The sequence below is a fragment of the Sorex fumeus genome, unplaced genomic scaffold (genome assembly GCF_029834395.1).
Source record: "Sorex fumeus unplaced genomic scaffold, SorFum_2.1 ptg000044l, whole genome shotgun sequence".
NCBI lineage: Eukaryota > Metazoa > Chordata > Mammalia > Eulipotyphla > Soricidae > Sorex > Sorex fumeus.
In genome coordinates, this window is record NW_026606101.1 from 4,497,444 (window position 1) to 4,518,293 (window position 20,850).

At 41.9% G+C, this 20,850-nt stretch overlaps 1 protein-coding gene across 16 annotated transcripts in view; it reads left to right on the plus strand.

The window, feature by feature from the left end:
* Positions 1–20,850, plus strand: part of PTPRT (protein tyrosine phosphatase receptor type T) — a 1,141,641-nt gene that overhangs the window by 1,054,497 nt on the left and 66,294 nt on the right. For 12 of the 16 annotated variants that reach the window (XM_056121255.1, XM_056121260.1, XM_056121253.1 and 9 more), the window contains one exon: positions 11,305–11,495. In XM_056121255.1, the coding sequence (XP_055977230.1) occupies positions 11,305–11,495 (191 nt within the window). The remainder of the gene's footprint in view (positions 1–11,304; positions 11,496–20,850) is intronic. The other 4 variants (XM_056121254.1, XM_056121265.1, XM_056121261.1 and 1 more) reach the window with 1 other exon arrangement.

Sequence of the window (20,850 nt, forward strand, 5' to 3'; positions counted from 1 at the left end):
TATCCTGTCTGCTGCCTCTCCCTCATGGGGATAAGCTTCTTCACATTGCTCATCATTCTATTTTATTTTTCCACTATGAGTTCAGGTTTAGTGGGGGCTGTTTTGTTCTGTGGGAATTAAGGTGTCTTGGATTATGAAAATACCACTGTTAGGTAGTTTCTCATTTGTTTGTCAGGAATGTAGGATTTTTCAGTGGCATTACACAGGTTTATCTATTTTTTTCTGGTTTGGAGTGGTTCTATCTCACAGGTAGCATAAATCTGGATGCCCACCCCCACATCATATGGGAGAGCAGGTTCTCTCTTCTTTTGTTTTAAACTTATATTTGGAAGTTATACACTTTGTCAGGGGGATAGTGTGTGTTTGGCAGTGATGTGCTTAGGGCTACTCCTAGCTCTCTGCTCAGAAGTGACCCTAGTGGTGCTGGGGGGGGGGGGGTTGGGGGAACCATATGTGGGTGTGTGCCAGGAATTCAAATCAGAATTGATGAGGCATGCAAGACAAGTGCTTTATCTTCTATACAACTATCTCTTTGGCCACAATCATGTGTATTAGTTTTTTTTTCCCGAGCTTACAATACAGAGTTAGGCCAATTCCATCCCTTAGGGTATGACTTTCCTTTACTTAGAGGTTTTCTTGCTCTTCTCGTTTGCTATTTCACTTCATTGCAAAAGTTTCCATACCTCCCCAAGTTTCTGGAAAGTAGTCAGAGTCAGTGTCAGTCAATGTAAGTTCTGAATTGCATATATCTCAGAATCTCCATGCAGCCTCACAAATGAAAACATCAATCAGTGTATACTTGGGAGGACACAGCATGTTCTTCCTAAAACCCAGTCCACTGCTTTCGGACACTTGAATTGAGCCAACAGAAAATGGGTTGGTATCATTTCTTTTCTCTTATAACCCATTTCCCCAGCCTTGGTGTTTAGTTGCTTGTCTCCACCTCTTTCTACATCTCTAATAGTTAAACATTTGATTAGGAGATTGGTTCTATTTTGAAGTTATACATGGAAAATTTTTCCTTTGGGAAATTGAGGTTTGTATTCTGCCAAAGAGCTATTTCTTACTTTGTATTCACTATTATCCCTTCTGTTTCATTTCTTCTGTTCTCTTCTTTCTTAACTCCAATGATCTGTCTTTTATGTATCTGTTTTCTTTTCTCTAAAAATGTCTTCTGAAGCTTTCACACATGAATTAGCATGAGCAGATAATAGATACATAGGAAATAGAATTTCCTTTAGTTTTTAGGCCACACCTGGTAATGCTCAAGGGTTACTCTTAGTTCTGCACTCAGAAATCACTTCTGGTGGTACCTGAAGGAACATATGTAATGCCAAGGATCGAACCCAGGTTGTCTGCTCACAAGGTACTATCTCTTTTGCTCCTCGAAATAGAATTTTCACTGTGCTCATTGCCTGGCATTTTTACTGCAAGATTCTCAAATTAATTTTCTACACGTGTCTTCCCATTGCTTCTTGTCATTATCAATTCCAGAGTCCATTTAATTCAGCTATTGCATTTTGGTTTCCTTATAATCTTTTTTTCTCTCACACAGATCATTTTAATAGTCACTTCTTAACTTGGACCCATATTTTGAAAACCTACTGTCTTATTATGTAATCTTTCACTTCTTTTATTCATTCATTCATGGTTTCTTGAATTCTAAAATTTATGCAATCTAAATGCTTTTCTATTTTCTGTTCTGTATCTTAAGATATCAGAACAGAAAGAAATAGAATTGCTTATGTAATACATAAATGTATTAACCCTCTCTCTCTATCACACACACACACACACACACACACACACACACACACACACACACACTAAAAAGTTGAGAGTTAGAGCTGAGTAAGATTCCTGAGGAGGCAAGTTCTCTCAAGCTCTTTAGCTCGCATTACTATTGTCCTCAGTCTTGGATATAAAACTGCTTTAACATGTCCAAGCATCAAAGCTATACGTAATAATATCCAGTGGAAGAGCGAAGCCAACTGGAGAATTCTTAGGGGTAAGGAAGTCTTTTATGAAGCCCCTAATAAATCCTAATTTCATTAAAAAACTTTTTAAAAATTGGCAAAGAGGATAGGAAGAACTTCTTGGCTTTAGGAGATCAGGATTTGCCCCTGAATCTAGAAACAGGGTCACCCTTTGATGAGTTAAGTGGAGAAAAGTGGGGGTGTCCAAATTAATTGGTGGGTGCTGCTAGAAAGGAAGACAGTGGGAGCTTTATGTTAAGTCAACAATTAGCAGAGACTGCTTTTTTTTTTCGTTTGAACATTGTCTTTTTCTCTCAGCATGTGAGTGTCATTTCACTTCATTTCAGCATGGTGAATTTTTCAAAGACCCCATGTGGTTTTGTATCTGTTACCTACCTTTAAAGGAAGGACAGTTTCTCCCTGAATGGCATTTGGCAAAAAGCAGAGCAGGCAGATTTTCCCTGTCACCCTCTCTGTCCAACTTGTTAGGATGTTTTGTGGGGCTTTTGCCGGAGTATTGCTCATAGTACTGTCTTTCTGCAGAATAATACCATCCTTACATCCCAGGCCATATATGTGGAAGGAGAAGTTCATTCATGCTCTCTCGACAATCAAAGCAAAATTTATGTCTTTAGTAGAAGTAATTAACATATCCAGAAGTCACTTTCTCCATGACAGCTCTCATCGTGACTTGTTCCTGACACTAAATCTGACCGCTGGAGTACAAAGGTCCTTGTCCATCCTCTTGTGGCTTTGACATATAAGAAATACCAAATTAAGGGACTGAGGAGGAGAGAACAATTAATCCCCCATCTGATTTCTAGGGTCTTTGAGTCTGAGTTGGAAAAAGAAAATTGGAAACTGTGGAGCATTTCCTTTCTATCCTTCACACAAATGTTGCTTTCAATAACAAAGTATGTCAGTGTCAATTGCCAATAGTAAAGTATCCATTTCATCTCTGTAGCATATGGCACAATGGGGTGACATTGAACTGACTGTTTTACAAATTCAACCCTATGCATTTGGTCAGACTTAAGAGAGAAAAAGTAATTTCATTATATTGAGTGAGCACACATTCTAATGTGGATATGAGGATATGAATCTGCTATTTCTTGATGGTCACAAATCTATCCTAGCTTATATCTGGAATTCACAAGTGGAGAACAATTTTTTCTTATAACAGCTCCAAACAGAAGTCAACTACTTTATCTCTTGTCACCAAAGAAATTGCAGTGTCTTCTGACTCTGGGGAGAAATTACGTAGAGTTCCATGTTGGATTACATGGAAGATTTTTTTCTACTAATATTAGAGACTCTTTTATTAAGTTTCTTTATTTTGTCTGCATGGATGACATCCCATGAAACACATGTTGGTATCCACACAGATATACATCCTCCGCCCTACTAAACTTGCCCAATACCTCTTCCTCTGTGAGTCATGATATAAAGCCATAGTAGGCAAGTTAGATTTGATTTCTTAAGAAATTTTGAAGGCAAAATAAAGCCTTCATCTTCATGCACATATAAAATGTGATGCGGATATAATTAATGAATATTCTTCCCACATTCTAACATGAGGTAAGTTGATAGCCTTAGATATCCATGCTATTACAAGTTTATTTGGAGTAGGTTTATTGATATTTTGATGAATTCTCATCTTTAGGCCAGCTTTCATCTTGATTCTTTTTCCAAATGAATACCATTTAACCCTTGAAACAACCTTCAGTGATGATGGTGGTGCTGGTAGAGATATTCATTAATACATAAACATAAGCACTGCTTCTATTATCAATTCCAGATAGATCTTAAACTCAAAGGAACATGTCTGAAGTCCCTTGCTCAGAAATTGTGAAATTCGTATTTGAATTCAGGTTCTAACCAGATAGTTGTTATTGGCACAGCACCCATTGTATATGTTGTGATAACAGCCTCATTTTGAGTAGGCAACCCAGGTCTTCCCCACCTTAAACTGTCTCACATCACTCAGATTCCTCCCTCTCAGTCAGGAGTCTTCAAATATTTAACCATCCACTCTACATGCTCTTCTGATGGGCACATGGATACGAGAGGAATTGGGTTAGATGAAATAGGAAATAGGTGCTGGTACTAGAAGCTACAGGAAATTGGTTGGCTGGTTAAGAAATTTTGTCTTGACTCTCCGAAGGCTTTTGTAAGAATAATGACTTCAGCAAAGCTGTATAAGAACTGGGGAAGCAGAAAAAGCCATTAGGAACATGATGGAATAGTCCTGTCCTAGGGCCCTGAATTAGGGCATTAACAGCAGGAATGGAGTAAGATAGATGGTTTTGGAATGTGGCATGAAGGGAAGAAGAGAGAAGCCCGAAGGCCTCCCTTGATGCTCTCACACATCTGCAAATTCTCAGGAGCCCACCAGGGCATCTTGTGCAACCTCAGATCAGCATTTGTTTGTTCTGCTTCTTACCAGATACCAGACATGGCTCAAGCACTTACTGTGCATTATTGCTTTTGAATCCTTATTTTTTTCTGTACGATAGATGAAGAAAGCGAAGTTCCAAACCTTTGGTTCCTTAGAGACAAATACTGAATGGTATTACTCATATGTGGAATGTAAAAAACAAAGCGAACAAAACACAACAAAAATCTTTTAAGGACAGAGAAAAGATGGGTGGTCACCAGGAAGGAAAGGGGCTTGGTCCAGGAGGTATTGAAAAAGGAGCTGTCACTATCACTGTCATCTTATTGTTAATCGATTGCCTCAAGCAGGCCCCAGTAATGTCTCCTTCATCCTAGCCCTAAGATTTTAAAAAGTGCAACATTCGAGGCTCTTTCAGGGTCAAGAGAATGAGACCCATATTGTTACTGGTTTTTGGCATATTGAATACGCCACGGGGAGTTTGCCAGCCTCTGCTTTGTGGGCAGGATACTTTTGGTAGCCAGCCAGGTTCTCCAGAGTAAGAACGAGATAATAAGATATCCCGTGACTGCATTTGCGGCCGTGCGATTCCGGGAGCAGGGTTATATAGTCTCTGGGTCTTGGCCGTTGATGGGATTACATGGCGCTAGGGGCAGTTGGTGGGTGTAATGCCTACATGCTGGAAGATGGGGGATCTGGGTGAAGGAGGCCCCAGTCCCAATCCGAGCACGCTTGGAGATCACCCTGGGTCCCGCACACCTGGGTTCCTCTGCCGGTTCCTTCATGCGTGAGGCTCATCCGAATGTGTGAAGAGTGGTCTTAAGCATGGATGTGGCTGGAACCAGAGGTCTTCAAGTGCCAGGGCTCTGTATGTAGAACAGCACAGAGTCTCCTGCCTTCATGCCTGGCTGTCCACACTGGGGCCCCTTGGAGAAGGGTGAGTTGAGTTTCCCTCCTCACCCCAAGCAGAGCCCTGGCAGCTGAAGACCTCCAGTTTCAGCCACAGCCGTGCTTATTGAAAAAGGCAAAGGAAGTAAATTGTACGGCGATGGATGGCCATCATAAAGGATTGTATACAGCTTTGGATCATAGTTCCACAAACATAAAGCATAAGTTATAAACCATCTTTACCTCAATAAAGTTTATCAAAAATGATGACTTGACAAAGGTCATATACCCTGGAACTGATTAGTTATGGATTAAAACCCCATTCTGTCTGATTCTTAACCCAGATTCACATAATATGAATTGTGTTTCTCTCACAGAATATAGGCAGGCCATTTCTTAAATCATCGTGTAAACACTGTAGTGAACATTAAACAAAACTGGCACTCTTAATGAGATTTTTAGAATGTTTGAAAGTTGATTCAAGTAAATGAGAAAAAGACTTATGCCACAGGATCTCACTTATGTGAGATCACTTAAATGTGGAATCTGGGGTGGGGTGGAGGAAGAGAAAGGGAAAGTAAAAAGATCTCTGAGAATAGATTGATGATTGCCCAAGGTGGGAACTGAAGGGGTGGGCATAATGAATAAAGGGGATAAAAGGTAAAAACTTCCAAATACAAAATAAATAAATAAATTATGAAATGTAATGTACAGCATGGTGACTATAGTTAATCTATATTGCATAATTAAATATTGGCTATTTAAAAGGAAATTTTAAAAATTCTTATCATGAGAAAAAATGGTAACTGTGTTAGCTGATGAATATTACCTAGAAAGATTCTTTAAATGATTACCAATAAAATAAAACCAAAGAACAAAGACAATTGATTTAAAGAAAAACTGTAAAGATGCAATTGATAGACCCACATTATTCATATCAGTAGGCACTAGCTAGATGTGGTTATATTGGTTTGAATTAATTAAAATTGAATCGTGGATTCAGTTCCTCATTCACACTAGGCATCTCATTTATGCTGGTAACCACAGGTGGACCAGCAGCTACCATAGTAAATACTGCAACTCTAGAGCACTTCCATCCTTTTAGAAAGTTTTGGCCAGCAGTGCCGTGCTAGAACTGCCTTAATTAGAAGTAATTTCTTCGTTGTCTAATACAGTGGCCACTAATCCATGAGCACGGGATCCCGGAACTATGGCCATTCAGAACTGAAATACTCTATCAATATAAAATATGTGTGTGATTTCAAATGTGAATAAAGAGAGAAATATGTCAGTAATATTGTCTCTGTCACTGTCCTCCCATTGTTCATCGATTTGCTCGAGCAGGCCCAGTAACATTGTGAGACTTGTTACTGTGTTTGGCATATTGAATATGTCACGGGTAGCTTGCCAGGCTTTGCCGTGTGGGCGAGATACTCTCAGTAGCTTGCCAGGCTCTCCAAGAGAGGCAGAGAAATTGAACTCAGGTCGGTCGTGTTGGCCGCGTGCAAGGCAAATGCCCTACCTGCTATGCTATCGCTCCAGCAATAATATTATACTTACAAAAATGTTGAAGTGATAGTTTGGAATCTTTAGGGTTACATCAGATGTATTATTGAAATGAATTCCCCCAGTTCCTTTCCCCCTTATCTTATATTGCTCTAAGAACAACTTATATGCATGGCTCATATAGTATTGCCTCCAGACCTCTTTGCCCTTTGGTGTAGCTTGAGAGTATTTGGGGCGGGGGGTTTGTTTTGTTTGGGACCGCACTGGTGATGCTCAGGGGTTACTCCCAGTTCTGCAGTCAGGAGTTACTCCTAGCAATGCTCCAAGACCATATGAGATACCGAGGATCAAACCCAGGTTGACTGCATGCAAGGCAAAGACCCTGCCCACTGTACTATCTCTCCAGCCCCAACTCCAGAGTATTTTCCCTTTCCCTATCTTTGTAGACCAACACTGCCCAACATACTAATCATAAGCCACACACAGATATTTTTATTATTTTTTATTGATTGAGATTCTGTGGTTTTCAATACTATTAGTAATGTTTTTCATGCACTTAATCCCAACATCACACTCATGACCACTTCCCAATATCTAAATTTTAATGGATTAAACTTCTGAAAAGTTAAACTTGAGTTCCTCAGTCACAGCAGGCATAGGTGTCTGGCAGCTGCCATATTATGCAACACCAATGTTGACCTTGTCACCGTCATGGACAGTTTTACTGAGCAAAGCTGGCTGTGCTAAAGTTCTCTCTAGCTGTGGTGAAAAACAAGTATCTCCAGCTTGGGAATTGTTTCCGGGATATCTAACTGCAGCACATCGTCTGCCTATTTCCTTGGCACTTCATCCTTCCCACCTCTGTTAGACCTGCTTTTACTCACCTTATCTCTTCTCTCCTGCAAGAGCTGTGGTGCATTTATCTCCCTGGATACACTTTCTTCCACCTCCCGTATGTACATGGTATCTAACACTGCACTTTGTTCAATTTAATCACTCAGTAAATATTTGTTAACTAGTTGGAGTGGCAAATCCTAGTAAGTGACTGAAAAAAAAATATGTATGTGACTTAGGCTACAGGGAGACCAATAAGGGCTGGTAGTGGTGAAATTTATGAGAGAAGGGATGAGAGTAGAGAGATAGCCCAGGGGTGAAGGCACATGCCTTAGGTGAACTCAGTTTGATCCCCAGAACCACAGAGTTCTCCAAGCTGGGTACAGTCCTGATAGGGCTGTTGAGTCAGCACTAGCACCCCAGAACTTGAATGGCACTATATCCTCAGACCCTTGCATTGAACTTCCAATTTGGTTGGCCGAGCATCCTGGGTAAGTCTAAGGGCATGGGAGCAGGCCTCCTGAGCAATGCCTGGGAGACTCACCTGGAGAAATAGAGGGTCAAAGCCAAGCTCCTAAAGAAGGAGGATGAATGGGGAGAGGCACAGGATATGGTGGAGCTCAAGTGTACCACCAAATCCTCAAATATCCTCCCTGCTCACCCCACAGACCTCCCCTGGGCAATAAGTATCAAGTTCCTCATCAGTGGGATGAAGGAAAAGCACAAACTTTGGTACCAGCTCCAAAAAAAAATGTGAGAAAAAACCCAAAATATTATTGTGCAATGGATAAACATGCAAGAGGAGTTGATATGGCATAAAAATTAAGAGTCTGGTGAGGAGGAAAAATGAAAAATGCCCTCTCCCTGGGCCAGCTGGTTTGAGTTTCATTTTATGGGCACCGTGTGAATTCCAGCGCCTTTGTTGAGTTAGCAGCAGAATCGCACATTAGTTTTAAGGCTCCCTCTCGAATAGGAACATCATAATGCTTTTTAATTGGGGCTGATAAAAATGTAGCATTACTTGTAGGTTCCTGAGAGAAGTGAGTTGTGAAATTGGGTTTTCATTAAACCTAATGATGGAAAATTAAGTATAGTACGTCTGGTGAAATGGGGTGTGTAAAAAGGCATCACTTCTGCATTATCGGAGGTTAATAAGGGAATAGGTGAGGTAAGATACATTGGAAAAGAGAGTCCAACTAGTTGAATTAATAAACCTTGAAAATCCCTTGGTTCCGAGCCTTCATAGCATCATTAGCACCAGTATTGACATTATTACAAATGTGACAGCAATACAAGTTGTTACATCTCTAACACATTTATTTTCCATTCCAATGTTGGTTTTGCTGACATCAAGTTTACAGTCTGTCTAGCAATGTGTTTAGGGAAAATATGCATATTGATAGTTTTTTGGTTTTGGAAACATTTGGCATCTCACAAAAATTTCCAGGTGCCTATTTCTAAGAAGCTTATCTTGGCCAGCCAGCTGGTCCTCCAGGCAGCCTAGCCCTGGGTTATCTGGGAGGATCCCTGATCTCCTCTGTGATGGCTCATTCTCTGGGAGACCCGGGGCTCTCGGCATAGCCTTGGGCAGCTCATCCTCTCCATCCTTAAGTCCAGCAGGCCATCCCAGGAATGGTCTGCCTGTTGGGAAGTTAGCTGCAGTGACTAGTATACCTGCAAGAAAGAATGTCTTTCCTATAAGGAATTCGTGTGTGTGTGTGTGTGTGTGTGTGTGTGTGTGTGTGTGTGTGTGTGTGTGGCTGTTTAATACCCTTTACTGTTGGTGCTGAGAATGTCCAGCAGACAAAGCTCTTGCCTTGCAGGTTTTAAGCTAAACCAGGTTTGAACCCCAGCACCCCATAAGATCCCTGAAACCTTGCCAGGAATGATCTCTGGGTACAGAGCCAGGAGTAAGCCCTTCACACTGCTGGGTCCCATAAGGAATTCTTAAAATCCCTCAGCAGCTCTGCACCATTGGGAAAGCTTGAAGTTTCTTGCACATTCATAACCTTCTTAGACGAACCTCACACTAGCACTTTGGACTTTGCCACTGTCCCATTCCACATACCTCAGCTGCTCTAGTTCTATCCTGGTGTTTCAGATGGTTCCTCCTAACCACACAGCTGTTGTGGGTGGCATCCACGTTGCTCTGAGTTCTTCGAGAGTCCCTCACCCAGAGTGAGTCAGAGGCTCTGGGGTCAGTCCTCAGTGAGAATGTCCAGCAGACTCCATGGACAAGAAAAAGAAAAGAAGTGACCCTTGCTGGCACCATAATTCAGTATCACCATTGACGCTATGCCACTGCTACCTTAAAATCCCAGAACGAGAAACTTTCATTTCTTATTTCACTTGAAATGTATGTGCTAATGTTACACGTAGAATCTTCTTCCTTGTGTCTCCAGACTCTAAAACTTTATATTGGTTCATGCATATCACACACACACCCCCCCCCCGCTCCCCATGGGTAAATTTTATTTCACAGTCAAGATCTATGTCTGAGGCACTGTTGTAACATGACAGGAAAATGGCTAGAGGAAACATAGATTTTTTAGAAGGAAAAAAAAACCAACTTTCACAAAATCAGAACTATCTACTAAGCTTACCAGTGAAGGAGGCTAGGCCCAGTGGGGTGCAGAGGGGTGCCACCTTACACCCAAGATCATCTGTAAGAGACAAATGGAGCTAGTCTCTATCAGTTGTCCCTGCCACCAACAGGTGAGTTCAGAGCACACCAACATCTTGAGAAGATAGTTGGGGAAACCGATCCTGGATGGTGCCATGGAAAATAAACAGACCCTGGCAGGGATTGGCAGTGCCTTCTAATACTGGGTTTGGGGGAATTCAAATCCAGTCTCAGCAGGTGGCAATGTCCTGTGTGGCCAGACTTTAGAGCAACCCCGTGTGTGTCACGGGGCTAACAGCAGAGTCCAGGTCTCCCTTTAAGGAGAGATATTTCAAAGACGAAGCCCAGGATTCAAGCTGGGAGAGGGAGCAGGCAAGGCAGGAGGAAGCCATTCCAGCTTCTCTGCCTGTAAGGTTGGTTCATGACGCTCTTGGAGTAACGTGTTCGGTGCTGGGGAAACTAGGTCGTAGGCAGTGGCGACAGAGGCTAAAGAAGGGGAGTTGTGTACATGCAGAGCTGGGTCAGCCAGGGCCTTATCCCTGATCGGCATCTGCCACTGCCTCCAATTCCTCCACAGGGGGTGAACTCCTAGAGAAGCCAGTGGACCATAATCAGACAAGTTGCCCTGCTTCCAGTGACCTGAGGCCTCCCTCCCCATGTGGGAGTCACCCCAGTCCCTTTCCACACCCCTGACCCATTAGACAGAAGGGTGTTGCCATCATTCACCCCTCTGGCCTCTCAGTGGCCCTGGGATTAGTAGAGGCCAGACCCCCATCAGGAGCCTAAAGGAAAGGCTGACATAGGCTGGGGAGCCCACTGGGAGCTTTGGCTTTCTCGATCAGCATGTGGTTTGGAAATAGAAATGAACCTGGGGTTCTCGTGTGCATTGGTTTGTTCTATGTGATTTTTCAACTGCATAACAGCCACACCAGGGGAGCAGCATATAGTTGTCTGATCCTATATGGGGGCCAGCGGGGTGTGGGGGTCCTGAGGTGGTTGTTTCTGTGCACATCAACTCTTAGTGAGAGGAGGGAAGTCAGGAACCTTATTCCCTTATGTCATGGTCCCTCTCCTCTTTGAAGCAGATGGCAGCCGTGGGGAGCTGTCCCAGCCCACCCTCACCATCCAGACGCACCCCTACCGGGCCTGTGACCCAGTGGAGATGAGCTATCCTCGGGACCAGTTCCAGCCGGCCATCCGGGTGGCCGACCTGCTGCAGCACATCACGCAGATGAAGAGAGGCCAGGGCTATGGGTTCAAGGAAGAATATGAGGTAAGAGATCAGACACTGGGCATGAAAGCCTTGCTGGACTGGCAACATCCACACTGCTTGGGTGCAAGTTGAAAATGGACCCTCTCAGAGACCCCACCCAGATCTGCTGAGTCCATTCGGATTCACACTTTCCTCCAAGGGAAAGATGAAATGGCTCAAACTCCCAGCCCTGTATGGTAGAACAGCCAGTGCCTCTCCCTGCCTGTGATTTCTGAAAGGTTCACTTACTACTGGCCCCTTCTTGCCTCATGATCATACTTTGGTTGTGTCTTCTACCCAGCCTCCCCACTTCTATTACCTGGGCTTAGAGCTTGCTCCTCTCGCGTGTGCTTTCTCTCCCGCTCTCTCACACACAGACACACACTTTCTCTCACTTTCTTTCTCTTTCTTTGTCTCTCTCCCTCTCCCCCTCCTAACCTTTTCTCCAACTCAGAACCTGCTCTTCTCTCTCTTTCTTGCTCTTTTTCTCTTTTTCTTTCCCCCCACCTTCCCTGCAAAACTACATCAGAAATTCCTCTTGCCCTCCCCAAATTATCACTGATGCAGGTGGTTTGGTTACCCAGGCCTGATGGGTATAACAGAAAGCTCAGAGCAGAGCACTGGAACTGCCTAAAATATAACGCACCTCTTCCAAGGTTCTGGTCTCCTGCCTGTGTCTCCCACTCTCCTCTCAAAAGTTCTCTTCCTGTCCCCAAAACTGCCCACCCACTTCTTTTCCTACTTCCCATCAACAGATAAATGAACTCCCACTCTCCCCTTATTTTATTATGCAGAACATTTTTTTGCTTTCTTATTCTCACTACATCTGTTTTAGACCTTGCCCATTAAAGCCCACCTTTCCCCAAACAACAAGAAAAATAAAATAGAAGAAAATTTTCCCTGAGATGTTTTTCTGTACAAAAGAGTATCCTACTCCCACAGAAAAAGTCCTTCAACCTCCTAGTGTAGATCCCAAGCCAGCTGCAGCCAACTTTGAAAAGAAGACTTTCTTTCTTCCCTCTGCCTTTCCTCTCTCCTCCTCTCATCCTACCTTACCAAAATATCTTTCACTCTTGTGTACCAGGCCCTAAGTGCAAAAACATGCATTCATTTGGTTGGGATATTTTTTGTATGCAGTATGTGCCCTAAATATGATAGGTTCAGTTTCATTGTGTGCAGTGAAAACACATCCATTCATTGCACATTTGGACTTCTTCATAATCCTAAGTTTCTCTCTCCAACAATTTTCAAAAAAAGAGCTTACCAAGCATGATATCAGAAGATGTGAGGTCATGAAATTTGTGCTAAACTGGAGATGTCCAGACAGCTGGGTTCCAGGACAACAAGCTGTAGGTTCAGAGCCTATCATTTAGCTACCTGCATTTTAAAAAATGCTTTATTTAGTGAATGGAGAGTTTGGATAATGTGATTTCAAAGGGCCTGTCTTGTCTAAAACTTGATGAGGATATAAACCCTCGTGGCAAGGGGCAAGTTTGACACATTTATGAGAACAAAAACGTTTGTGTCAATGGATGTGAGTAATTTAATTACCAGCTCGGGAGAACGAGCAGATAATTTTAAATATGTTCTACGAAAAATAGAATTTTTCTTATATTCAACCTATAAGATTTATAAGGATATTGTATGAGGAGTTAAAACAAATGACCTTTTCCACCTCCAGACTCTGGCTTCGTTTCCTAAGGGCTCTTTAAGTTTGTGATTTCAAGTTCTCTAAGTTATGAGACCTACACCAGTGTGGGTGCTTATGTGAAGGGATAGAGGCATGTTTGGTGAGTGAATGTCAGCAGATGGTGCATTGTTTGTAAAAAGTATGTTCATCACCATGGTGGTCGAATAAGACATTGGTTGTGATACTGACTTTATTTTAAGGTTTCAAATAGCATTGAGAGAGATGTGTAACGGTTTATCAAGAAGAGGGATAATAGCCTAAGCCTGAGGAACACTAAACAAATGCAAATATATTTGATTTTTTGGAGTACGTTCACTCCCAGAATCTTATCACTCTTAAAAGTCACAACACTCGTCTGGTTGGGTTTGGGTTGATGTTTTACATTTCTTTTGTGTGCGTACTCTTTTGTGTTTTTCAAACTTTCTAACAAGGATATGAACATGTCATAGTAAAGAGGAAAAGAAACAATGTACACTGTTCTATTATTTGAACCTCAACCAGAAATATCTGTAGTCAGAAGAACTTTGCCCTCAGTTAGCTCAAATTACAATAGCTGGTTAGCTGAAATACTTAAGTTCTAGTTAACACCATTTCTTTGATTAATGAACGTTGGAAATATTCCTTAATGAGCATCTTTCTATAATGTGCTGGTCTATCTTTCTATACTATGGCTGGATATTCCTTTGATCACCAAGACTCCCATGATGTCTGGAAAATAAACACTGAGCACAAAAGTCACAAATCTACGAAACGGTGTCTTCTTGTAAACATGACATTCCTGGGCCTCTAAATCTCCTTCGCACTCTGGGCTGTTCGTTGCTGTTCCTCCTGCTCTTTAAAAAAAAAAATTCCAAATGAGTGGGTTTGACAAATCAACATAAAAGGGACCCCTCAGCTATAGCAAGCTGTGTCTTCGAAAATGCAGTTCAGTTGTACAATCACTTACAAATGTGTTCAATAAATATCTCTTGAGTATTTACTATTCCCAAGGATTTTTCTAGACATTTGGGAGTATGTAGTGAACAAAATAAAGGATCTATGTCTTTTATAAAGCTTTTGTTCTAGCAGGTGAAATAGAGAATAAGCAATAGACTTTAAAGTTATTTTGCAATAGCTTAGTGTAATATGTTATATAAATAATATATCATGTTAACAGTGCAAAATACTGTCTGCTGTGTTACATAAAACACCCCATATCCAAGCAACATAAAAATAACCACCGCAATGTGCTCACTGACTCTCAGTCAAGAATTTGGACAGAGAACAATAGAGATAGTCCTTCTCTGATCATGCTACCTGGAGCCTTGACTCAGAGGACTTCGAGACTCTGTGCTGAAGTCATATGAAAGTGTCTGTGCTCTCATGTATTGTGACTGGTAATGTCACCTGAACTCTCAGTCGGTTGCTTCCGGTGAAGGGTGTGTTGCAAGAGTCAGACTTCTTACCAGGTTGCTCAGAACTCTGCAGGTGTTCCTCCCAGCCAACAGAATGAAAATCTTATTAGCTCTTTGTGAGCTATGTTTGGGCAGCACATAGCATCGCTCTTACCACATTCTGTTGATGGCATTTACCTATCTACATTCTGGAGCAGGCAAATTAGACTCTATGTTTGGTTGGTGGGAAGGGTAAGTGCAAGACTACAAAAGAAAATAAAGATCAGGTAATATTGGAAAATATGACTTTTGGATAATAAAATCCTCTTGGTACCATGAGGAAAGAAATAATAGAGTAAGGAAGGGAGTTGGTATGTTTTAGGAACAGAAAGTGGAAAAGTTCCCACTGTAAAGTGGAATAAAAGACTAGCCCTTCATCAGAAGATGAGAATGGAGTCAACCTAGAGAAAATTTCAGATCAAGTGAGCAATATATCTAGTGTGGATAAAGAGGCTAAGGGTAGTGAGAGTAAGTTCATCACGGAGTAAAAGTGCTTGAAAATGATACTGGAGAAATAAAGGGGATCTGACCTTAAATAAGGAAGATACGAACTTTGACTTTTACTCTAAAATGAATGAGTGAAATGAAAAGCCGTGCAGAGTTTTACAAAGACAAGAGATGATTTTCTGAGATGGCAAATGACATTAATTCAAAAGACTTATACCAGGTTGAGAATAGACATCTGAAGGCAAGAGTAAACATAGAGCAGTTTGAAAGTCATTGCAGTAATCCAGGTGAGAGATAGTGGGGGCGCAGGCAGGGTGTGGCAGTAGAAGTGGTGAGAAGTGATAGGACTCTGATTATATTTTCCAGATATAACTAACAGAATTTCTTAACACATAAATTTGGTGTGGAAGAAGAAAAGGCTCAAGGGTGACTTCAAGGTTATTATCTGAGCCACTGGACAGATGGTGTTGCCACCAACTGAGATGAGAAAGCTGCATGTAGAGCAGACTTAGGGACAATGGAGCAACTGGGAGTTAAATTTTGAATTTAGTGTAATATGTCTATTGTACATCTTATAAAATGTAAAGGAGTTAATCATATATATGAGTTTGGGAAAAATGCTTGAGCTGTGCAGATAAGATACTCTCGTTGGGACTCACTGACACACATGAAAGTACTAAAACCACAAGATCAGACACAATCACCAAGAATGTGAGTATAGACAGCAACAAGTACCCAAAACTGAATCTCATGGAGTTTCAACACGAAAAAAAGTTTAAGCACATTCCATAGGCCATGCATTGTAACTATCCTCTAGGAATTGAGGAAGCATGATAGAGTCCCTTTCTACTGGAGAAATTAAAACTATTTCTCAGAGGTGGATACATAAACTCATCATTTTATGACCATAGATGGTCTCAGAAGTCACACTTGAGATATGCCCAGTGTTCTGTGGAAACCCTATATGCTATAGATGGGTACATTAAGCCTAGCCTAATGACAGATGTCCAGTGGCATCCAGACAGCATAACGTATAACCTAGAACTTGAGAAATAGGAATAACTAAACAAAAGCAAGAAGGGGGATCTAGACAGACCTACTATAATAGTTCCTTACATGGCAGTATGCATAAGATTTATAAAATGGCATAAAAGAATCCGAAAAATATTGTTTTAAAAACTATGTGAGGAGGGCCAATGAGATAGTAGATCAGGTTAAGTGCTTTCCTTGCAAGTTGTTGACCTGGATTTATTCTCCAGAACCACATATAGTCCCCTGATCATCAACAGTTTCTAGGATATAGGAGTAATCCCTGAGCACCACTGGATTTTGTCCAAACCCCACTCCCCCAAAAGAGATTGTGGGAGGAGACATGAAGGAAGAATAGGCTGAAATCATTAGTAGGTGTGTACATGGGCTAAAGGTCAGTATCTTATCTTATAAGTATCTTACTTGCCAGGCAGCACTTGGACTTTATTCCCCTGGCTGTGAGGAGCCATTGAAGGGAATGGGATTTTTTAAAAGATCTATTTACATTTACATGCAGCTCTCTGGCATAGAATATAGCCGGAAGACCAGAGGCAGGAACAGTAATTCAAGGGGAAAAAAATGAGACTGCCTGAACCAGAAGACTGGGCCAACAGCCCAGACAAGCCCACACACATTTTTTCATGGAGAGACATAAAATCAGCTTATTCTATTTGGCATAAAAACCTGAGTTTCTCAATAAATATTTTAACATCAATGACTTGAAGTATTATCTGAATTGTCCTGAATTGAAAGTTACAATTCTTGGATTCAGGTCTTGTCTCTTTCATTCAGCATCTAGGCATCTTGGACAGGTTGCTGCCCCTCCCTGGGCATAAATTTCCATGTGTATGCAATGAGGGCAAGGAGATTGGTTAAAATGATCCTAAGGACACTTATGCATATGGTATTTGGAAATCTAAGTAGGAACCAATTGTACTACACAACTGGGTCTTTTTCCTACTGATAATCCCAAGGCACCTCACCTCTAGAGCTCCCAGCCCTCATGTTTACACCTCAAATCCTATCATGATTCTAAGTTCCAAAGTACCCATGAACCCTAAATCAAATTAGCTTTATTTGCCATACAGATATGAATCTTAAAGGCTATCATTTTTTTAACTACACACTCAGATATCCTGGAGAGAGCTTAAAAACACTAATTCCATAGTCATCCTTCAGTCTGACTAAATCAGAATCCCTGGGGGTAGGATCAGAGATCTTTGTTTTCTAAACTCTCCAGGTTATTAGAAGTTACTTTCAAGGTTGAGAAATGTGGTGTAGGATGGGGCTTCTCAGTTTTTTTCCCCACTCATGAGCCCTTCCTGCTCGAGAAATTGTAACCCTGGTCTATCATTATATAATATAGGTATACAAATAAAACAGTTGACTGATAATAATCACAAATACATTTATTTTGAAACATTTTAATGGTCCCTGCATTCAGTTATATGACCCAATTTGGACCACAATCTGTAGTTATAGAAACTAAGATTTATCAAGACCCAGGGAGTCCCCGATCCCTGTGCTATTTGTACTCACATATCTCACTTGGCTATTTGTCACTGGTCACATCAGATGCCCATGTAGGCCTGTGATGTTGACCCTTCAAATATTCCCTGCTGAGGAAGCCCAGTGTTGTTCAAGTTAGGGGGCCTGCTTCCCGTGATTTTGGTCTGCAGAGCTTCCTCCTGCATCTGACTCCACCTCGTCCTGGTTATTCCACAGTTACAACACCCTAAGCATAACAGCAAATGCTTATATATGTTGGCTGGTGAGTGGGGTTATCTATGTACCCAGCATTCCCAACCACCACCATGGTAGCAGAGAAGATACAGGTTAGTACGAAGAGGTAAGATTATAATGGAGAGCAGGGTAGTAAGCCTGTTAATCCCAGTCCAATTCAGTCCGTCTGTCATGTAATGAATGGAATGAGCCCAGTAGGGCAACCAGAAGGTATCGAGTTATTACAGCTCCATTAAGGCTATTTAAGGCAACAAGGAACAGCTGTGAGGAATATGATGTAGCCTAATGAAGAGCAAACATTTGTTCATCTTCCAGCTCGAGGTGGAAATGCCATGTGTGGTTTTTGCAGGGAGAGGCCAGTACTGCCATCTTTCTCTCAATTGTGGGTAGCCCTGGCAGGCAGGCAGCCTTCTCAAGAGCCAGGGAAATGCATGTGTCTGCCACCCCAGTGCCCTCTTTCTCAGACTCAGGAGCAGAGACAGTGTAGTCCTTCTGCTTCTTCAGCCCTTCTGTGTGTGAAGGAGAATGATTCTGAGTAGAGGTATGAGGGATTGGTGGTGGCTGTCTGAATCCTGGAAGGGAGAATCCTGATGCTTCATCAAGCCTGGCAACTCAAAATGACCAAGACAGAGGACGTGGCTCCACCTTGCTCATTTTCTCTACCTCTTCCATGTTAAAATAAGGAGAAAATGGTCCTTTTCCAGAGGAGAACCAAATATTAATGATTTCTGCAGTTTTAGGTTTGGATTATTTTTGTAGTATTTTTAAGTTGGAACAAGCTCCTGTAGGAAAGATTACTCAGTCATTTGCTTTTAGCTTACTTTTTATTTTCCATGGGTAGATCACTTTGTAATTCAATAATTCTGTATTTAATAGAGGAACTTTTCCCAAACAAGTAGATTTTCAGGTGGCACCACAGGAAAAATCTGGACTTAGACTGAGGGTCAAGAAAGATTCTTGGTATTTTTCCAACATGCTTGGTTGCTTGGTGATCATGGACTGTGTCCCAGATTCACCTGTGAGATGTTTGAGTACATAGCATGAACTCCTAAGGACTAGTCACTTATGCTTTTCACTTAGCCAAAAACACTTATTAATTACCTAGTGTGTATGCTATGCTTGGGAGCACTGGGGTATTATAAATCAAATTAAAGAACATAAAGACACTATTTTAAGGAAATTTTTTAGAGCTGGAGAGAGAACTCAAGTGCAATAGAACTTGTCTTTGATCTCTTGCACTACATGGCCCCCCAAATACCACCAAATATGATTCTAGAGGCCCGCAGCATCCCCGGCCCCAAGCACCTAAACATCAGACTGCATTATAGGCCAAGTATTGCCAGTAGAGACCCCCAGGTTCCCAAGCACAGCTGGGGAGACTCCCACCAAAAAAAAAATGATTAAGGAAACTTGTGTTCTTACTATACCAGGTAATCCCATAAGAAAACTCGAGCTTTGTAGTCACTGAGTTAGGACAGCACAGGCTGAATGCAGGTTTTGTTATTTATTTCTAACTCTGCATCAGTCAGTGCTGCCAAGATCAGTCAGAAGCATCCTGGAAGATGAGACGCACTTGGTTGGAGGGAAGTGAAATGCTGGGTCAAGGGAAAGCAAGTGTGACAGAGGGAACCTCATGTGCAAGGGTTGGGAAACATCAAAGAACAGAAATGCTGTGTGTGAGCCAGCCCTTGGAAGGGAGACAAAGCTAGTACCTGCCTCTGAGAAGAAAAAGAACAAGAGGATGCACTGGGGAAATACTAGGACTTCCTGAACAGAATTAATGAGGTGATAATGGAGGCCTCAGACAAGGGAGAATGGATGGCCCTGAGACAGCCAGAAATTCAAGTGAAGATGGAAACAGAGTGTGGAGGGTAGGAGAAATCTGTGGGCTAGAAAGGATGCAGCATCCCCTGGTCATAGACCCAGAGCCGGAAGGAAGACCCTGATGTGACCTTGTCTCCTGCTGTGGAACAATTGGTTTGTTCCAACCAGGTGCAGCAATAGCTCTTCTCTTCCTGCTGCATTGCTGCATTAGAAAGTATTTAAATAATAAAATCAAACTTATTTGAATCAAAGTACATGTGGGCTGGAGTGATAGCATAGCGGGTAGAGCATTTGCCTTACATGCAGCCTGCCCAGGTTCGATTCCTCTGTCCCTCTCAGAGAGCCTGGCAAGCTACCGAGAGTATCCTGCCCACGTGGCAGAGCTTGGCAAGCTCTCTGTGGCATATTCAATATGCCAAAAACAGTAACAAGTCTCACAATGGAGACATTACTGCTGCCTGCTCGAGCAAATCAATGAACCATGGGAGGACAGTGCTACAGTGCTACATGTGGATTACATTAACTGATTAAGAATAAACCCATGCATGAGCCTCAGAGATTGTTCCATGGACTGGGCACATGCTTTGCATACAGGAAACCAAGGTTGAATCCCTAGAACTACGTGGTCCCTAATCTCTGGTGGGAGTAACCCCAACTAGGAAGCTGGGAGTAGCCTTTGAGCACTAGGGGGTATGGAACAAGAAGAACAAAATGAACAAGTCCATATAAAATTTTTGTTTGTTTTCAGATCACACTCAGTGGTGCTTAGGGATCCCTCTTAGATCTCATTCAGGGGTTATTCCTGGTGGTACTGGGGGACTGATCTGGGGTGGGAGGGATGGAACTTGTGCTGGTCACATGCAAAGCAAGCACCCTACTGCTGAATAATCTCTCCTGTTCCATCCAGAATACTTTTTTAAAAAAAGAACTTTTCTTAGACAAACAGAATGGTCTCACTTATGTCTTATATTCAGAATACTGAATTAGGAGATATAGTTAAAAGGGATGCCTAGATTACCTTTGTCCCCAGTGTTTAGAGAGGAGAAGGACAGAGAAGGAAAGAAATCAAGTGGGGAAAAAGAGAACTAAAAGTAATGGGTGAACAGCATCAGGGCTTCAGTTATACTGGTGATATGGGTGAGTGGTATAGCTATGTATCCCATAGACAACAAAACTAAAAAACATACTATCTAAGCTATAACCACTGAAA